This window comes from Pogonomyrmex barbatus, unplaced genomic scaffold, assembly GCF_055798465.1.
Source record: "Pogonomyrmex barbatus isolate J1 unplaced genomic scaffold, ASM5579846v1 scaffold24, whole genome shotgun sequence".
NCBI lineage: Eukaryota > Metazoa > Arthropoda > Insecta > Hymenoptera > Formicidae > Pogonomyrmex > Pogonomyrmex barbatus.
Genome location: NW_028297121.1, coordinates 47400 through 67472, shown reverse-complemented (window position 1 = coordinate 67472; position 20073 = coordinate 47400). Strand labels below are relative to the sequence as shown.

Genomic DNA, 20073 nt, shown 5'->3' with positions numbered 1-20073 from the left:
GAAACAAAAGACGCCAGTGAACCGTCATTCGAAACAACCACAAACAGAGTCTGCAAACGTAACAAGGTCGAGAAGCGTTGCATAATCAGCTGGGACCATTAGGGCAAAAGTACGTAAGCCCTCTTCTCGATGATAATGGAAAAAACGATACATTTGATCGCGTATACGGTGTTTATTTCGATAAAGACAGTGGTGCGATGCTTGGTGACAAGAAATTTGACGTTGACAAAAATGACTCCATAATCATAGACAATGTGAGATACAATGGTACACCAGGATTGTACGAATTGATCTTCAAGAGACTTCCCGATGACGCGGTTTTTACCGAGGATGACAAACAAACGTATAAAAGTATATTGTTAACAACAAATGCTCATAGACGTGGTCACAGCGCCCATAATCCCATCAAGGGCAATAGAGGATCCAAGTATATTAACATCATCGCTCCGCTCGTATCTACGTATGGAAGTAGCGGGCGTAAAAAGGGTGCAGGCGTGAGCAATATACCAACCGCCATGAAGTTAAACGACAACAAGATCGATTACGTGCATTGGGACGATCCCAACGAACTGGTGGATCGACTCCGATTGCTCGACGTTTCGCACCGAGCTGGTAACAACGCTCACGACAACGAGATGCTGTCGATCATCGAGGAACTTCGCGAAGCCGGCATTATTATAAATTAATCGCGTATCGATGAAACGAGCCAGTCGATTAACGTCAGTGAGGAAAAAAACAATTTTTAAATTGTATATCTTATCTTTACTATTAAACATCGTTGAAACATGCGATCCGATGGACGTGAAAAAAATATTAGCTCCGAGAGCGACTCGTTGAGGAATTGCACGCTCCGGCGAGGAGAAATTTTCCACGAAGACGTGTCATAATTCGGGGATACGACGATCTGTGGCAGGCTGACATCGTCGAGATGCGTCCGTACTCGAGTTTCAACAGAGGTCATCACTACATACTCACCGTCATCGATGCGTTGAGCAAGTACGCCTGGGCCGTACCGCTCAAGAGCAAGGTCGGAAGCGAGACGGCTAACGCTATCGCTAAGATAATTCGAGAGAGCGGAAGATGCCCGAGAAACTTGCAAACGGATATGGGAAAGGAATTTTACAATGCCGATGTGCAACAACTCTTGAAAAAACACAACGTTAATCATTATTCCACGTATACGGTGTTGAAGGCATCGATCGTCGAGCGATTCAATCGCACGCTTAAGAACGACATGTGGAAGATGTTTACGCTCAACGGCACTTACAAGTGGGTCGACGCGCTACCGCGTCTCGTGTCAGATTACAACGCGCGCAAGCATCACACTATTGGCATGCGACCCGTTGACGTAACTCCCGCGATCGCCAAAAGACTCTTGGATACGGTATACAGCGCGATAAAGATCGCAGGTCCAGCAAAATTCAAAGTAGGCGAATCGGTACGCGTGAGCAAGTACAAGACACTTTTCGAAAAAGGTTACACGCCAAATTGGACCACCGAGGTGTTTAAGATCGTTAAAGTGCAACGTACTAATCCCGTAACTTATCTGCTCGAGGATTATCGCGGAAAATCGGTCGCGGGCGCGTTCTACGAGCACGAATTGCATCGCGCGACTCATCCGGATGTGTATCTCGTGGAGAAAGTATTACGCAGGAAGGGAGACAAGGTTTACGTCAAGTGGCTGGGATTCGATAGATCGCATAACTCATGGATAAACAAAAGCAGTGTGATTTAATTCATTTTTTTATTTTTATAATGTATTTAAAAAAATAAATATACACTGTATACATGTATACAAAGAGTTTTTATTATTTTTTTCTTCCATTACATTTTTTTAAACTATACATGTATGTAACTTACGAGAACACATGTAAAACTATATGTATTAAGCCGAGTATAAATTAAATAAATCGAAGAGAGAATTAAAGCTAATTCCTCAGCAAGCAGGATCTCGGTTGCTATTATAAAGTATATACAAAATAAATTTGAACAACTAAATTTGAACAACTAAATTTTATTGTAAAAACTACATATAAAAACTACAAAAAATACATACATCTATACTACAAAAAAATACATATATCTATACTATATATAAAACAGTATCGTATAAAACAGTATCGTATAAAACTACAAGAATACATACGTTCATACATACATAGATATGATACATAGGTACGTACATACATACGTGCATATATGCATACATATAAACTATATAAAAAATATAAAAATATATGTACATTGTATAAACATGTATATATATATTACAACGGAATCCGCCAATGTCCCCACGGTAACGTCTCCGTCGAATCCGGTACGATGTATCGTTTGTCGTCGTACGGACTCAGAGCGATTTTCGACTCGGACACCGTGTATACTTGGTGTAGCTTGGATCTTATACACGACTGGCGACGAGTCATTTCGATCTCTTTGTTCAAGCGTATAATCGTCGAACGTTATTGTTCGCGTTACGACGTTATTCTTTACACCTTTCGCCTTTTTAATGTCTTTTCTACCGTCCATCCTCACCGCGTACATCTTCGCTCTGAGTCCGACGAATTCCGTCATTATCGCACCGTTATTCTCATCCTTCATTAGACCGGGTACTTTTTTATTCGCGAGAGGCATCCCGTACGCGTTGTCCGTCGGATAATCGCTCGTATCGAATCTAACGATATCGCGTTTCATCGCCTCGTACGCATCATCGCACTCGATGTAGTATACGAGACTGTCCGTGTCGGTGTACATGATCTTACATTTCTCGCGATACAGCGGTGACATGTATTCGTGATGAAATTCGTACAAGCAGATTTTCGGTATGTCGAGTATACACATACCCACGTAAATCGGCTTGTTGAATTTTACCTCGAGTTTACGCAGTTCGACGGCGATTAAGTTTTCCGCAAAGACGCTGCGGCTGTGGAAATTTGGTTTCGCCATCATTGCCTCCGCGCCATACCGTCCGTTCCATTTGGTCAAAAGTTTAACGTCGACGTGATTGCGCACATTTTCCATTGTTTTACCGAATACCGCGTTGTTCATTAATTTGTACAAATTTTTCTCAAAATCGTTTTTCGCGTACGTTCTAAAGTGTGTATTGAGTTCGATGTAATCGCGGAGCCAAGCGGATTGAGCAAATTGTAGTACGCGATGTATCTTTGCGATACGAAGACCATGGCGCGTACATTGCTGCAGGTTGCGATAATGGATGACATACCGCTTCTTATCGTATAACGTCGCGAGAAGTTTATCCTGCCGCGTGCCGGGTGGTTTATCGCGCGCCGGACAGAAAGGTAGGTCAGTGTGTCGATCGTGTGTAAATGATGCGGATACTCGAGATCGACCTCGAGAATATAACTCGTAGACGAATCCGGAGCGATCGCGCTCGCGTCAAAGTTCTCAACGTCTTCCATCCATCGAAATTCGGCATAGGGCAGCGGTTGACACATCGCCCATCCGTACAGATTATTTACGTCAAAGTACATAAGGTATGATGACGGTTTCGACGGGTCGTACGAACGCATGTACTTGTTATTGGCCTGCGCGTATCTGCCGGAACATTGACTGAGACCGCCGCGTATACCGCGTTCGATAAACATAACCATATCGATGTCGGTGAGCAACTCAAATTTTACGCGCGTATGTTTCAACATGGCGTCCCACGTGAAACCTGGCAATGTGTAGTAATGCGCGGGATCGAGTCCATAACTCGCGACGCAACTTTCGCGGAAATTTTCGAAAACGTCGGCCAATAACAAGACATCGGTCTTGAGATATAGATCGCTGTATTCGCCGAGCGTTCGGATGGAGAACCGCTGCCAGACGTTCGCGGCGTGCGCGTAATTGTTCTCCGACACCGTGTCACCGGTCAACGAGCTATAGAACGATTCGCGCGGTGGTAAGCGCGTGTCCTGCAGCTTGTCCGCGCGATCCACGTATTCGTACGGAAAGACACCTTTGCGCGTCAACAAATCAAAATCTTCGTTTGAGACCGTGGAAAATTCGGAACGTAAAATTTTTAATTTTTCTTTCGTTAGAAAAGATGCCAATTTATCAAGGCTGGTATTTAAAAACTTGTACGAATCTATGAATCGCAAGCGTATGCAATTTCGCGAATCTGATCTCTCGGTGGTATCTTGAACCCAAATAAGAAGGGAGGGTGTGCGTCACGGCGGGGCCCGACCACGAACCAGTCGTGAAAACTCGTAATTATTTTGCGAAAAAATACCACCTCAGCCAGGAATCGAACCTGGATCTCCTGCTTACCGGGCAGGCATCTTATCCTTTCGACTACCGAGGCATGTGATGATATTTATCGCAAATAACGTGTTTAGAATAACACGTCAACAATACAATGATACATATATATATATATATATATATATATATATATCACAATATACATATATACATGTATTCTTTCGAATCCCCACGACCGGTACTCCAGAGAGATGATGGTCCTATTCTCTCGATGGATGCAGGTCGGACAAGTGTTTTGTAAACGAAATATATTTTTCTTTTGTTATCGGCAGCACGTCGATCCTGCCTTCGAACGCCGTAGCTATTTCCGTGATGATAAAGTGCGCGTCATAACCGGATAAGTTGTGAAATACTATGGGAATGCAATACGAATCTTTATAATTTAGATTACAATTTAAGTGCGCGGGATCACGGTAACGACCGGTAAGATGGCAATGATCGCGTACCCGCGTGTCGTCCGACGCAAATGATTTCTCGCAAATGTGACAACGCGTCGCGCTACGATATGCCTCCCACTGCTCTCTCGACAACGTTTCCATGGGGACATTCGCGGATAACAGAATTTTTACTTGATGCGCCAAATCTTCGAGTTGCTGAACAAACCACGCAACGCAATCTTCGTCGCGACGAAATCGATATACCGATAACGCGTCGTCGTACGAGCATCGCACGTAGTATCCGATGCTAAATACCTCGTGCTGCTGGTAGGTGTACGATGCGTCTTCCCTCTCTGCCGGTTCCGTTCGCCGTAGTACGCACTCCAAGTCCGCGTAAACGATGAATGGAAGTCGTTCCTTATTCGTGTGGTTCTTGAATTCGAGCCACTTGTCGTCCTCGCTCGGCAGTCGGATGGCGCAATCGTTCATCTTTTCGCAGTCCGTTGTATGTGACTGCAATCTTTCAGACGAACTGAAGTAATGTAGACATCTGCAAACGGAAAATATGATTTTTAGTATTTAATAAACAATTTTAGAAGAGAAATAATAAAATTTGTTAAAATACATACCGGTCGCAAAAGTATTTCTTGCATTTCTTCTTGTTTATTTGCGAGCTCACAAGACGGGACAGATCTTTGATGTACGCAAAGTGCCCCGCGTTGTCGTCGCGCGGATCCTGCACGTACAATAAATTTGCGTGCTTCTCCATCTTCCTTGATGTCAGCCGTATCGGGAGAATTTCCTTTTCCTTGATACCGTAGACGTTGATTGAGATGTCATTGAGATGTTCGAACTTCTTAATTTGATTCAACGTCATCGGAAACGTAATGTCTTGCAAATTTAACACTGTCGTATAATGCGGGTACGACAATTCCCGATTTGTATGCCTTTCGACCGGATGCAGAGCCGCGACCACCGACCACGCGAAACACGCATTGTCATTGGATCGTACATTGATCACCGCTCGCTTTAACATAATTTCCCGCGGTAATTCGATGTAACATCCCGCGTGCATTGGATTATATTTGTTCACGTTTATAGTCAAATTTAGAATTCGCGACAACGCCCATCCACTGTCACGTTCTTGGAATTCTTCGAGCGACGCCAACGTGGGTTCGATGACGTGCTGCTCGTACCACTCGTCCAAATTTGACACTCGAAAGAGTTCACTATTTTTAGTGTTTATACTTTTGTTCGCGCGTTTATCGCCCGTCACAAACTCGCCGTTAAATGCAGTGTTCACTTTCACACTATCGTGTCTTTGTACAATGTCTCGCACTCGCTCGAGCACTACACCACCAGCGTCTTCTAAAAATTGTCGCGGCTCGATATAGTCCACATTGATCACCGCACCAGTCAATATACGGCTTTCAAATGCCGTATCGATTTCTCGCCAAACGAGAGATCCATTGTCTCTACTGGTGCTCGCGTACTCACCGCCAACGTGCACGAAACGTCTTTCTAGTTGTACTTTTGCACCCGCGAGTCGCGCGATCCTCGCCACCGCAGATTGTCTATTTGCAACGGTGAGTCGAGGACGCTTAACACGGCTAAGTTCCTCGAGTTGTTCGATGCACTCCTCACATCGTTGCAACCACGCGAAACACTCCACCAAGGTAGCGACTTGGCTGCACTGCTCCAGCAGCTCGCGTTCCACTCGCTCTAGGTGTTCCATATTGCAAAATCGTGATTTTTTAAATTGTTGTACTGTCTTATAAAAACAATTTTACATTTTTTTACTTTCTTTTTTTCTTTTCTCTATAGCTGCTTTAACTCGAAGCCAGTATACAAAGCGTTGTATTTCCGCCATGTCCGGAGATTGATGGGAATAGAACAACCATATATGATTATCGCTTCTTGGAATTATCTCTGCTACTTTTTGCCGCGAGAGAGGTAGTAATATATTGTATGCGTGTCCTCTATAATGATAATATGTGCACGCTTCCAGAATTATTTCCGCTCTCTCAGAAGGAGCGGAGAAGCAGAGAGTCGAATTGTAGCGTCCCTTAACTCTTGGACGAGAAATCAGGAAATGGGGAGTTGAGGTATAGTGTCTCTTTATAAAATACACCGCCATGTTCACTGATAGATGAGAGATTGAATCCCATAACGGAGAACTTGTTAATTCTTCCAATGACCTTTCCATATTGTTTTTATATCACATCACATTCTTCCACTTGCATATGCCTCGTTCACAATGTTGTCTTTTTTCAATTTGTGCAAATTGGGCACATGTTGCATGGCATTATCATACAGACGGACTGTTGGCAATTGGAGCAAAATCGGCTGTTTAGCGCATTGAGAGTATCTATCTCGTGCTTCCTAACGGCATACAATAGTCCAATGTCAGTGTCCGCCAGACGAACCATGCATTCGGCACACAGAGTTAGTGCATCACCCGTTGAATAATAAAATTGTATTGAACAATACTTTTTATTATTATTCAACGCAAGGAGTTCCGAACGGGTGACAATTTTTTCTGCATAATCCGTAAGGTCATCACTTTGATCACTTACGTAATTGCTATCGTCAGACAATGCGTGCTCTTCGTCTTCAATATCAATGTCAATATTGTCAATATTGTCAATTTCTATTTCTTCTTCATTTTCAAACACTTCGTCCACTATATCCACAAAGTCTTCCTCATCCATATTAAACACATTTTCTATATTCAACACATTATCCATTTTCACCGTCACCTATTTTTTTCACACACATTAGACTTCCATCTACTGTGATCCTGCACACCTCATGACCCATTATATATCATCGACAATTTCTTTGTCCCTTGTCGGAGCATCATCATCATAGGTCTCCCCGATTTGTTTATAGCAGCCGGAGTATCGGCGCTTCTCTTGACACGCCGCGACACGTACGCCGATTTCGGCGAAAAAAACCATCATAAATCTCCCCGATTTGTTTATAGTAACCGGAGTATCGACGCTTCTCTTAACACGCCGCGACACGTACGTCGATTTCTACGAAGAGCTATCTTTTCACGGGCTCTTCCTAGAAAAAAATTTGAACGAATCGCGCTCCTTTGCGAACATGTCGCTACATGTTTGATTGCAACAATGAAATTCTTAGAAAAAAGGGGGAGGGGAAAGGTGGGGGGATTAACGATTTGCCATGTCAAAAAAAAATTTACGCGATCAGTCCTCCTCCATCGAACGATCTGACAAAAAAGGTGCTCCGCTCCTCCATCGTTCGAACAACACGCAATGTATTCCGCCAAAGGAAACAGTGCACCGTACAATGGCGAAAAACAAAAGAAGGAATGTAACGCGTAAGTTTCACCTGCATTTTTTTTATTTTTTTCTCTTTTTTCAATATTGTGCAATATTATATATTTAATTTCCACAGTATTTCGGTGGAGCGTCGCGCGGTGCGCTTACTGAGCAGACGTTACACTCTGACGGCCACGGGTTACAAATTTCTGGAAATTGGAATCAACGTTGGTCCACCGAGCTACGTGGAGATCGCTCTGGGAGATCATCGGGGACAGGAATTGATACTGTCTCTCGAAACGTGGAAGGGACTCTACGAGCAGCGATGGAATATCTATAAATTGCTGCTAAACGATTACAAAGACAATTTTATAAGCGTCGGACCGTTAACCGTCAGAATTTGTCTGATGAACGACGTTACACTCGTACGTCTTGAATCTTTGAACGTACGCGTAACGATGATCGAATCGACGTTACGTCGAATGTTTGCTCTGAACGAATGTATCGATGTGACGTTCGATCGACTCGTTAGATTCGTCGATACGATCGATACCAAGTATACGCGATTCTCCAACATCGCGTCTGTTGTAACAGATCCCGAGGAAGTGCCGAACGCGATACGCGATTGCGATATCTTCGATAGACGCCAACTCGTCGATTGCGAGCTGTTAGCTTTAGTTTTTAGTGTATAAGAAAAACACATGTGAATAAAAAAATTTCACACTTAAAAATGTATTCAATTTGTTTAAAAATATAAACATATATAATATGCAAAAAAACATGTATTTCTTTCATTTCTTTCTTCCCCACCATAAAATAATTAGAACAATAATATTCTCCATAAGAGAGAGAGCCGCAACGGAAGAGATAATACGAGAGAGATATTTATTTTTTACTCGGCGGCGGTGGCGGCGGCGGCGGCGGCGGCGGCGGCGGCGGCGGCCCCCTCCCCCCTCTGACGTCATGTCCACGCGTCCAATTCGTTATTTATCTTTTGGTAATTATTTATCACGGTGCTCTGAAGGCATCAATCGTCGACGCTGTTTACATTCAATGGGTCGCCCAACACGCGCGGTCCCCCCCTCCCCCCTCCCCGGAGCTCCTCGGTTGCGCACAGTTCCCCCCGCACACCCGCACCCCCCTCAACGCTTCTGGGTTAGAACCCGCCTAGTATACCTACTAAGTGTACATAGACTTATAAAAGATATAATAAGTATCATTTGTTTAAGTTAATATTAGTATAAGAGTTGTGTCCAACTGACAAGATACGACGTTCAGAATTCATAACATGATTTGCCACTGTTTAGCAAGAAAATGTTTATACACTGCCCAACAATGATTCGCGTGATCCCGCCGGAGCTTTAATACTTATCGGCCTGATTTACTCAGGCAGAGTCAATAACGTCGATAATGTTGAATGCGGGCGCGCTTTGGAAAGATGCACATCGAAAGGAACACATGCAGTAATAAAGAATAATAAAAATAATAATTAATCCTTTATTTGTTTCATCTTTCTTTCTTTTTTTAATTTAAAAATGCATGAATTATATCTCCGTCGTGTTACAGGTCATATGCATCTTTATATTTATCTGTATAAATATATATTTCGTAATATATGCGTTTTGAATTATACATTTATTGAAGGAAATAAGAAGGGAAGGTCACGACGGGACTCGACCACGAACCAGACGTGAAAACTCATAATTATTTTGCGAAAAAATACCACCTTAGCCAGGAAATCGAACCTGGATCTCCTGCTTACCGGGCAGGCATCTTATCCTTTCGACTACCGAGGCATGTGATGATATTTATCGCAAATAACGTGTTTAGAATAACACGTCAACAATACAATGATACATATATATATATATATATACATATATTACAATATATATACATATACGTGTATTCTTTCGAATCCCCACGACCGATACTCCAGAGAGATGATAGTCCTATTCTCTCGATGGATGCAGGTCGGACTGCAGCGGCGACACCCTCCAACGCCATTGGCAAATATACAAATAATCCTCCTGGAGCACGACAGGAGAGATTGCATCAAGCATGGCTCGAGCCCTCGAATTCAAATAGATATAAACTACAACAGACTGTAATAAATAGTTAAATAATGTATAAGGAAATGGAAATTTGAGCAATCTATTGGAAAGATGATAACAACAAATAATTGTACAAGAATACTAGATCGATTACTCAGATACGCATAATTTTATTTCTAATAAAAGAATATCTTTGAAAAACTTGTTATTAATTTTAATAAATTACCTAATTATCTTAATTTCAATCTCCTTCAGCATTATCGACTCTGCCTGAGTAGAACTCCGGCGGGACCATGAAAATCATTGTCGCGCAGTGTACATTACATAAAATTATGTGGATAAATAAATCAAAATTTACCAATGGTATTCTCAATAGATGTAATAAACTTTTGATAATCAGAAATAAATTTTTGATAATCAGAAAATCCACATTGGACTCGGGAATTTTCAAGTTAAAATGGATTTTTAACTTTTCGATTTTTTATTTTTTATTCCTTTCCCTTATTTAGCTTTTCTTTATTTTTCTTGATATAAAAATTAATTTATTTAATGCAGCATTAAATTATTTCATTATTTAATTGGATCATTTTTATGAAGAAAACTTAATATTAAAAATATTTACAAAGAAAATTTGATGTCACATCGATATTTGTATTTTGTCAATATATAATTTCCAGAACTAACGTAAAATATATCTTTTTATGTAAGAAATATGTACTTGTAGCAAGATTGCCTAACTCATAATGCATGATTGATTTAAAATTATCTTCAGGTTATTTTTAAAAATTATGTTATAAATACATATGGACCAATCCGATGATTGACTTTTTCAAATTTATCTTTGATAGATATTTTCTTATGGAAATATCTGCAATTTCTTGTATATCAAACATTAATTAATATTCAAAATCTTAAAAAAAAATAATTATAACTTGTGCAACTTTGGATTCAAATAACTTCTATATATAATAATTTGCTTTTTTAATTATTTAAATTGTTTTTTTTTTATAAGCGAAATTTTGTGTTGCAAAAAGAGACAAGCAATTTGAACATTTGCTTACGTTTATATCTTTTCTTTGATGGACATTTATGAATAAAAAATATTTCCTTTCTCGCCATTAAAAATTAATATTATTCTTTGATGGATATTATGTACTTATAATATTAAAAAATTGTTTTTCCAACAGTGCATGAGAGAAAATTTGTCTTAAAAATCCCTACAATATTATAAAAAAGAATTGCATAATATTATTTAAAAAATTCGTGAGATGACCTTAATTTTTCATAACAAGAATTTGGTAAATATATAGAAAACGTCTTCAATGATCTTGACCTTGATATATGTTGACTTTGACAACACAAGGCCAAGCTCATTGGAGAGGGTTCCGTTTTTCTATATCTTTATCAAAAATTTCTTTTGCTAATTTTTTTTTATAACTCACATGAAACAGATAAGTATTACCTTTCAACCTTTTTTTATCTCAGATGTTCCAAAAATTGTGCAGAGAGAGAGAGAGAGAGAGAGAGAGAGAGAGAGAGAGAGAGAGAGAGAGAGAGAGAGAGAGAGAGACTCTATATATATATATATTTGTTTATAGATGAAATTATTAGCATTGATGAAGAAAAAATAGACAGCAAAACGAAAGCATTGGAAGAATTAAATGAATTGGGAGAAGCTTTACTTAAACAAAATTTGTCAGGATCAGCTGCGTGCTCATCACAATGGTAAGCATATTTATATATTAGAATCTAAATAAATGATGAAAAAAATAGAAATTTTTCTTAAAAAGGTCTTAATTTTTTACGTGTCTTCTATATGCAGTTGACAAGTAGAATTAAATCATTTTATCTGTTTGATTAACATTAAGAAAAAAATAAAATGCAGAAAAGCAGAATTTATTGGAATCAGTCAGAATTGTATTGATAACTATCATACTTTTTTGTAATATTCCATTTTTCTGCTAAGGGTCGGCAGGAGAGATTGTGGAGACCTCTATCGGAGATGAATTCCTTTTCACCCATATTACAGCCAAAATACTGCGAAAAAAGCTATATAATTATGATATTTATAATCAAAATATTTGCCTGACGAAAGCTATAGAACGATTTTTGTAAGAAAATGTGTGAAAATAAATAATTCATTTAATGTAAATAGATTTGCACTATAGGACAATGAGGTACAAATATTTTCATCTATTGTAATTTTTTTTTTTAAGAACCAAATTGCAAAATCTGGCTCTATAGTAAGAGTCATAATTTTATAAAAAATATGTAGAAAAAGGCTCATGGCAGAATATTGCTTCTACGAAATGATATATGGGTATACTCAAATATATATCTGCACTATAATGTAAATAAGAGGTAGATAGTTACATTTATTTTAATTATTTTAGAGCTAAATTGCAAAATTGGCTCTGTAACTTCATAATTAAAAGAAATTATCTTAACAAAGTTTCATGATGAAACATCGTTTCTATAAGACAAAATATAATTGATACATATCAGATACATTATATAAATACATATCTGCACTATAAATAAGGAGTACCCAAGTAGCAAGATGACGTCATAATGACTACTTAAGTGACATCATTATGACGTCATCTTGTTATTTGGATAGATAATCATTTTAGATTAAGTTGGAGTTAGCCCGTCATTCCTGCCGACTCCTAATTGACTCTAACAAATTCTACATTTTCTACATTTTGTTTTTACTATTCTAATATAACACCATAGTAAGAAATATTTTAAAATATATTTGTTTAATTTTGAAAAGGATATTTAAAAATAACATTTATATAATGTTGCAGAGCGCAAAAGTAAGATAATTCGTGTGGAGATTATTTTAAATTTTTAAATAAAAAAATTTTTAAATAAAAATTTTTTATTATATACTTTATTTAACTTTTTTTTAGATATGTTCAACATGATTGAGCTAATATTTCTTCTACGAGTCTGAAAATTATTGTATTATCGATATTTAGATTATATAATATGCCAGGGATTAGAGGGGACTATAAAGGAACTAACTAGAATTATGTTTCTTTATGTACACTGCGTGATAATGATTCGCGTGGTCCCGTGGAGCTCTAACCTGTCGGCTTGATTTACTCAGGCAGAGTCGATAACATCAATAATGTTGAAAGAGATTGAAATTAAGATAATTAGGTAATTTATTAAAATTAATAACAAGTTTCTCAAAGATATTCTTTTATTAGAAATAAAATTATGCGTATCCGAGTAATCGATCTAGTATTCTTGTATAATTATTTGCTATTATCATCTTTCCAACAGATTGCTCAAATTTCCATTTCCTTATAATTATTTATTAGTTTGTTGTAGTTTATATTTATTTGAATAAATGTATAATTCAAAACGCATATATTACGAAATATATATTTCTACAGATAAATATAAAGATGCATACGACCTGTAACACAATGGAGATATAATTCATGCATTTCTAAATTAAAAAAAGAAAAAAATATGAAACAAATAAAGGATTAATTATTATTTTTATTATTGTTTATTACTGCATGTGTACCTTTCGATGTGCACCTTTCCGAAGCGCGCCCGCATTCAGCAATATCGACATTATCGATACCCTGCCTGAGTAAATCATGCCGATAAGTTAGAGCTCCGGCGGGACCACGCAAATCATTGTTGAGCAGTGTTATGTACATATGTGTATATATATCATGCGTTCATGAATGCGGTTTTATGGTGTGTTATTAATTCATCCTTAAAATATTAACTTTTTTCCAAATTTTTTTGATAATTACAAGATTTGTCAAATTCTTTCCTTGTAGAAATATTTGTTATACTACTATATATAGATTGGCTCAGTTTAATTTAACTACTCAATTTAACTACTCAAATGTCTCAAAACCTGTAAGTTTTAACAGAAAATTTTTTTAAACAAAAGTTCTTTGTTTCTTAAAGAACGATGCATTTTTTCTGAATCTATCATCTATGAAATACGAAATAATAAGATAGTTTAAAGACTTTGAGAATAAGCCTAAGATTTGAACGCGAACCAGTCGCTTAGAGATCTAAACGTGATCGAACAATGATAGAAAGAAGTCGAGTTGGTATGCCACCGAAACTCATCGATCGCAATCGAATATCTTTGATCGGCAGGGCACCTTGCATATCAGAATCGATTCTATCCGATTACTATCGAATCGAACTAAAATCAAATCAATTCTGGTATAAAAAGGATTGCTTCTAATGAATCAAGAAATTTGAGTGCAAACTGGCACCGAATCAATACTGTTGGCTCCGATTCCGTTTTTCTAGCCGATTTCGAATCAACTGTATTGCGCAACAGATTCAATTCTTCTGAAGCTGATTTGCCAATCGTTTTCCGATCCCAAACGAAAAAAGAAGATAGAATATTTTCTGTGTTCGCCAAAATATTTCCAGCAGTTGATTCCGCACCATCTTCTTTTGAAACTTTGATGAGATAAGTACATGAAATAGGATATTCTTTGTCCTCTGCTAAGGTGTTACCGATACTTCTTAGAATCGATTTACCGACACCGAAAACTTTTAATAGTGAGAAAGGAAAGAGATCATTGTTGTACCCCGGATGGATTACAAGATTAATTTTAGAGAAAGTCGGGCTCGCCGAGCCTAAGGAGTTAGAAGTTTGAGCAAGATGGAAAGTTTTTCTGGTCAAGTATTATCACTCACTTTTAATGATTAACTGGTTTATTAATTATGGTTTCTAGACAAAAATACGTGTGACTCTTGCTGTTACTAATTACGACTGCCCGCTGTCGATGATTAAGCAATCGATTTTTAATATTTCACAGTGTTGCGTTTCAGTTGCGTTATAACTATTAATCAGATCATATATAGTTAAAGCAGTGTGTCTTTCGTTCACGCTCGGCTTAAGAATTTGCAGTCTTGCATTCCCGGCGTAGCGGAAATGCAAGAATCGTTGCTATGTCGAGATGCAAGACTTATCGTCGTGATAGCATTCGGGTTACAACCATTTTTTTTCTTTCATCAGGATGTTCTCGGCCACATTCGCTGATCCATATATAAATCCTATCCAAAAATATACATTGAGCGACTGCATCATATTGACTGATTATATTTTAGATCCGCGAATATATCATCACGGTCTTATACGTTGAGCTGATCAATATTACCAATCCGCTCATCGAACCACTGCGCATTGATAAATTCACGTACGGCCCGTAGAGGTCGCACCTCACGTGTAATCGAATAGTGTTATACCACTTGAAATTTGCGACTAAGGCCGCGAATCGAACACGCACAGGCGTAATCAATCACTGTCCTATAAATTAGAGTTATCTACGCGTATAGATGTTTTCGAACTGATTTTAGTTGTCCCTCATGAACGCTGCACGCATAATCACATTTAAATTAATATGCTGGGCATCGCATGTAAAATATAAAATATTTTAAATTCGATACGCATATATTTGTAACCTAGATCTAGAAAAGATCTAAATTGTTATGATTGATAATGATCTAAATTGTTGTTGATTATTTTGTCTTTGAATATTTTATAATCATAAACTCGTGTTTTCGCCAATTTCTCATTCTGGAACTAGCTTATTTCACGTAAAGATCGAGTCATCGAGAAAAAATGATCTTGTTCTAAGCATAATCTTGAAATTACATTTTAAAGATCAAAGTTACCTTATAATCTATGAATGAATTCTTGATTTTCTATTCCATAATTTTGTATATGACCTCGAAATCTTTTCAAAAGCTAACTATGTTTATTTTTTATAAGTCTTTCCAAAGTTATAAAGATTTAAATACATACTATCAAAAAATACCTCTATCTGTGTATTTTATTAATTTTAGAAAAAGATATTAAATAAAAGAGAGACATTTAAGGAGAGGCATCAAGTTGAAGGATCTGAATAACTTGGTCCGAAGAATAGTTGTTCAGAAATCGAAAGGTACCAGGAATTCGATTTCCAGTTTAGGTTTCCGATTCAATACTTTTTCGCATTAATATTTGTACATAATAATTTGTACATAATAATTATGGCAGATTCCATCAAGTATTCCATCAAAAACTATTAATATACTGGTCATTATTAATACTAGTTTTATACTGGTTTTGAATATGAATATCATAGAAATTATTATTGCAATTTATTATAATATATGTTCAAATCTGTACAACCTCCCTAATAGCACACGTATGTTCTGATACGTATATTGCGATCATCTCAAAATATTATATTCTCATACGTACTGCGATCGACTAAGTACGTTCTAAGTACGTTCCTATGTCCGGGGTAATACCTTCCATGGAATTTCGCCGCGAATATTCGCAGCAAATGATGACAGTATTAGGAAAGGATAAAAACGGGAAGTTTTCAGTAGATTATAGATGCGTTCCGATATTGATTGCTAGTACTGAAAATCTATAATATACGTGACACTCTTATGAAAATAAGTGAAAAAAAATGAAAAAAATAAAAAAAATAAGAGAAAGTTATGAAACATCTTTCATCTTGATATCATCGTATATTTCTAAAACGATCCATCCAACTTGGAATCCTGGCTCGATGTTGCTGCTTCACTTCTATTGGGATGAAACCTGTTACTGAAATGATGATATAAGTGAATACAGAATTTTGGCATAAAATATGATAGATCTGATTAATGAATGTTACTATATTGTCATATAAATAGTCTTAATTTTAAAATCTCGATTGCATATGTTATAATTCTTGTGGATAATTAAATTATATATACAGATGCGAACCTATATTGTGTTTGATGAGAATCATTTTTATTATGAAAATTGTTTATAAACTGTTGAATATATTTTGTTTATTTGTTTATGAATTTGTCAATAATTGTATTAAATATGGGAAATATTTTTCTTATTTATATATACAGTTAATTAAGAAAGATAATAATTAATAATGTTATTTCATTATTTATTCATTAAAAATGATTAAATGACGATATATTTATAATGGTAATATTTCGTGACAAATGTTACGTTATTTTACGTCATTATTTAGTACACTGATGTCGAATGACGAAAAATAATCTTAAATCATCGTCATAATGATGTCATCTTGCTACTTGGGATACGACAAATGATATTCTACACAGATTTTATGCGAATAATCTTAGTATTTTCGGTATCACAGTACATTCAGTGTAAATACAGAATATTCGTAGAGACCATGTGTTGAGGGTATATTCTGTGTATTCTGAAGATGAGCTTAAGAATATACAAGAAATAATATATCATCAAGATGTCATATGAATGTTCTCTGGTATATTAGGCAATAGTACGTATGACTACAGTACTTTCAGTACGAGTGTAAAATATTCGAATAATATTAGGGTATATTATAGTTAATTAATTAATTACAAAAAGATAGTAATGAATAATTTTATTTGATTATTTATTCATTAAAAATGATTTAAAAATGACGATATATTTATGACGATAATATTTCGTGACAAATGTTATGTCTATAAAATATACGCGCGCAATAGAAAGACGTATGTACCATTTCCGTATCTCTGAATATAACCTGAAAATATACGCGATGAAAAAACATATGTATCACTTTCGTATCACTGCGTAAATCCTGAGAATATGCGCGCGCGAAAGAAAAAAATCGAATGATACTGTCAGTGATGTTTTAGCGTGGATCTCAGTACGTTACAGATAATCACAATACAAGCAATACGAAAATGGGATGATACGCAGTATGTCGCGTGCTATTAGGACTTAGAAGAGTTTATATAAGTTTATACAAAGTTTATACAAAGCTTATACAAAGCTTATATAAAGCTTATATAAAGTTTACACAAAGAACACATATAGTTAATGTTTTAAAAAGAACATTTCGAAATCAACTATAAAATTATATAATAGAAAATGGAAATTTCTATTCATAAATTTTAATGTAACTGTTACGTTCAACCCAGAATAAATTGTAAAATTAAGAATTAAAGATTTAAATGAATGAGAATTGAATAGGCTCGGAAGGACGAACACCTGCTCTCTCGAGAGTCAGACGTAGAAACATGATCTCGAGTCGAACGCATTGTTTATGTCTCGGCACTGGGTCAGCGATAAAGAATCGCTATGACGCTCGCTGTAGACGTATGACCGACGTTCATCGGTCTTTTTTCGGTAAAGAAACTTAATTTTTATTACCAGAGAAAGACTTCGTACGATCAATGGAAGGGGAAAAGAGGTCGAGGATTTTAAAGAAAATAAAAATTTAAATTTAAATTTAAACATTGATTTTAATTAGTAAAATACATAATAAAAGAGCGAAAGAAACAAGAGAAGAAACATTTGTGTAGATGTATATATGTATATGTGATATCACGAGTGTTATATATAAGTGCGGAGGCCATCGGGTAGGATTCTTACAAAGGAGAGTGTGAATGTGTGAGTCAATCTTTGATATGATAATCCTACCCGGTAATACAATTAATATTCTTTGATTAGCTTAACTAGTAATTACATAATAAGCAAAATGAAGGAAGATTACAAAAATATAATAAGAAAAATAGTAAGAATTATATATAATATATGTATGGTGTAATTAAAATTCTTACATGAGGATTGGATGGGGAATATTCTTGATGTTCCTCGGGAGGTGGAGTTATTAGATTGATCACTAAGAGAAAGAGGATTGATAAATGAAGAGAAGTGTGAATGCATATGAGAGAGAGAAAGGAAAGATCAGCCGGGAGCCTGTAAAGCTCTAATCAGTTAGTAAGAGAAAAAGAGGAAAAGGAAGAGCAATCGGGAGCCTTGTATAGCTCTAACCAGTTTAATGAGAGAGAGAAAGAAAAGGGAAGAACAACCGGGAGCTTTGCATAGCTCTAAAAGTTTCTTTCTAAAACTTATGGATGTTGGAGATATTTGAATAATTTGGATAATTTAAAAAGAATCATATCAGAATGTACAGAATGCTTTATGAAAATCGTAACAATGTTTATGGTAAATCATTATGAAACGAAAATCTAATATAAAAGATTAGGATTATAATAATTGTTGCAGTGCATGATTAGAATAAAAAATATGTCGTACTCTGGTGTATATTCTCATTAAAACGTAGCCTTTAATAATAAACTTAAATACAAAGACGAAGATGAAAGAAAAAACGTAAAATAAATTGTATTATAATCGATCTTCTCAAAACACAAAAGATTTAAAATACTCTCTGCTTAAAACTTATTTAAATCTGCTTTTATATTAATTTAGTGTCGCGTCTATCGTGACACAACAGTGCCACCTCCTCTTGTGAACGAGGCGTATTAACCTCAACACTCCCACTCGCTAAGTTCATGCGGTTATATATAAAACGATTTTCCAAGAATTTTTTCGAAAACGTTTAGTTAATAAATCTGCTCGTTGTTTGTCACTTGCAATATGCGTAACTGCTAGATATCCGTTCTTGACCGCTTCTCGTACATAGTGATATTTGACCAGGTGTTTTGTTCTTTTATGATACGTCGGATTCTTTATTAGATTTTCAGCTGCTATATTATCACATTAGAGAGTTGTTGCTTTGACTTGCTCGCATCTTCTGCAGAAGACCAGAAGTCCATACAACCTCTTTCGATGCATCATGAGCTGCTATATATTCAGCATCCATAGTCGATGTAGCAACTGTCTCTTGTTTTCTTGATATCCAGATAACAGGTTCACAGTTTAGCATTAATAACACACCTTACATAACTGATTTTCGAGTGTCCAAGATGCTTAATCTGCATCTGAGCCATCAATTGTTTTTCTGTGTCTATCTTCGTACCATATGTTAAATCCAATGATTTGGTACTTCGTAAGTATCTGAATACTCGCTTTGCTGCTGGCCAATGTATAGCTGCAGATGATTTTAAAAACTGACTGAGCTTGCTTACTGTAAATGAGATGTCTGGTCTTGATCTAACAGCTAAGAACATCAGTGAGTCGATTAGTTGACGATATGGAATGCTTTCGTCCTTAATTATATCACCATCTTCATCGAGTTCTCACTTTAACACAGCATGAGTGTCTATAGGAATTCCAATGGAGTTACAATTGTTCATATTGAATTTTTCGAGCAT

The 20073-nt window shown here is 36.6% G+C and overlaps 4 protein-coding genes across 8 annotated transcripts in view; 2 read left to right on the top strand and 2 right to left on the bottom strand.

Annotated features, from left to right (window-relative positions):
• Gga (ADP-ribosylation factor-binding protein Gga) overlaps positions 1–20073 on the top strand; it is a 184999-nt gene that overhangs the window by 117578 nt on the left and 47348 nt on the right. For all 5 annotated transcript variants that reach the window (XM_089078598.1, XM_089078597.1, XM_089078596.1 and 2 more), the window contains exon 7: positions 11580–11706. In XM_089078598.1, the coding sequence (XP_088934724.1) occupies positions 11580–11706 (127 nt within the window). The remainder of the gene's footprint in view (positions 1–11579; positions 11707–20073) is intronic.
• LOC148936283 (uncharacterized) lies at positions 4162–5129 on the bottom strand. The gene has a single exon (XM_089078602.1). The coding sequence runs from the start codon at positions 5127–5129 to the stop codon at positions 4464–4466; it is 666 nt and encodes a 221-aa protein (XP_088934728.1). The 3' UTR covers positions 4162–4463.
• LOC148936282 (uncharacterized) lies at positions 5227–6715 on the bottom strand. Its single transcript, XM_089078601.1, has one exon. It carries the CDS (start codon positions 6373–6375, stop codon positions 5257–5259), a length of 1119 nt encoding a protein of 372 aa, XP_088934727.1. The 5' UTR covers positions 6376–6715; the 3' UTR covers positions 5227–5256.
• LOC148936281 (uncharacterized) lies at positions 7795–11626 on the top strand. Its single transcript, XM_089078603.1, has 2 exons — positions 7795–7986; positions 8064–11626. Exons 1-2 carry the CDS (start codon positions 7922–7924, stop codon positions 8617–8619), a joined length of 621 nt encoding a protein of 206 aa, XP_088934729.1. The 5' UTR covers positions 7795–7921; the 3' UTR covers positions 8620–11626.

Excerpts from the sequence above, each read along its gene's own strand:
- LOC148936282 (XM_089078601.1), bottom strand. The coding sequence starts at position 6,375 with ATGGAACACCTAGAGCGAGTGGAACGCGAGCTGCTGGAGCAGTGCAGC.
- LOC148936281 (XM_089078603.1), top strand. The coding sequence starts at position 7,922 with ATGTATTCCGCCAAAGGAAACAGTGCACCGTACAATGGCGAAAAACAA. Across the intron at positions 7,987-8,063 it reads CAAAAGAAGGAATGTAACGC|TATTTCGGTGGAGCGTCGCG; the intron begins GTAAGTTTCACC and ends TAATTTCCACAG.
- LOC148936283 (XM_089078602.1), bottom strand. The coding sequence starts at position 5,129 with ATGAACGATTGCGCCATCCGACTGCCGAGCGAGGACGACAAGTGGCTC.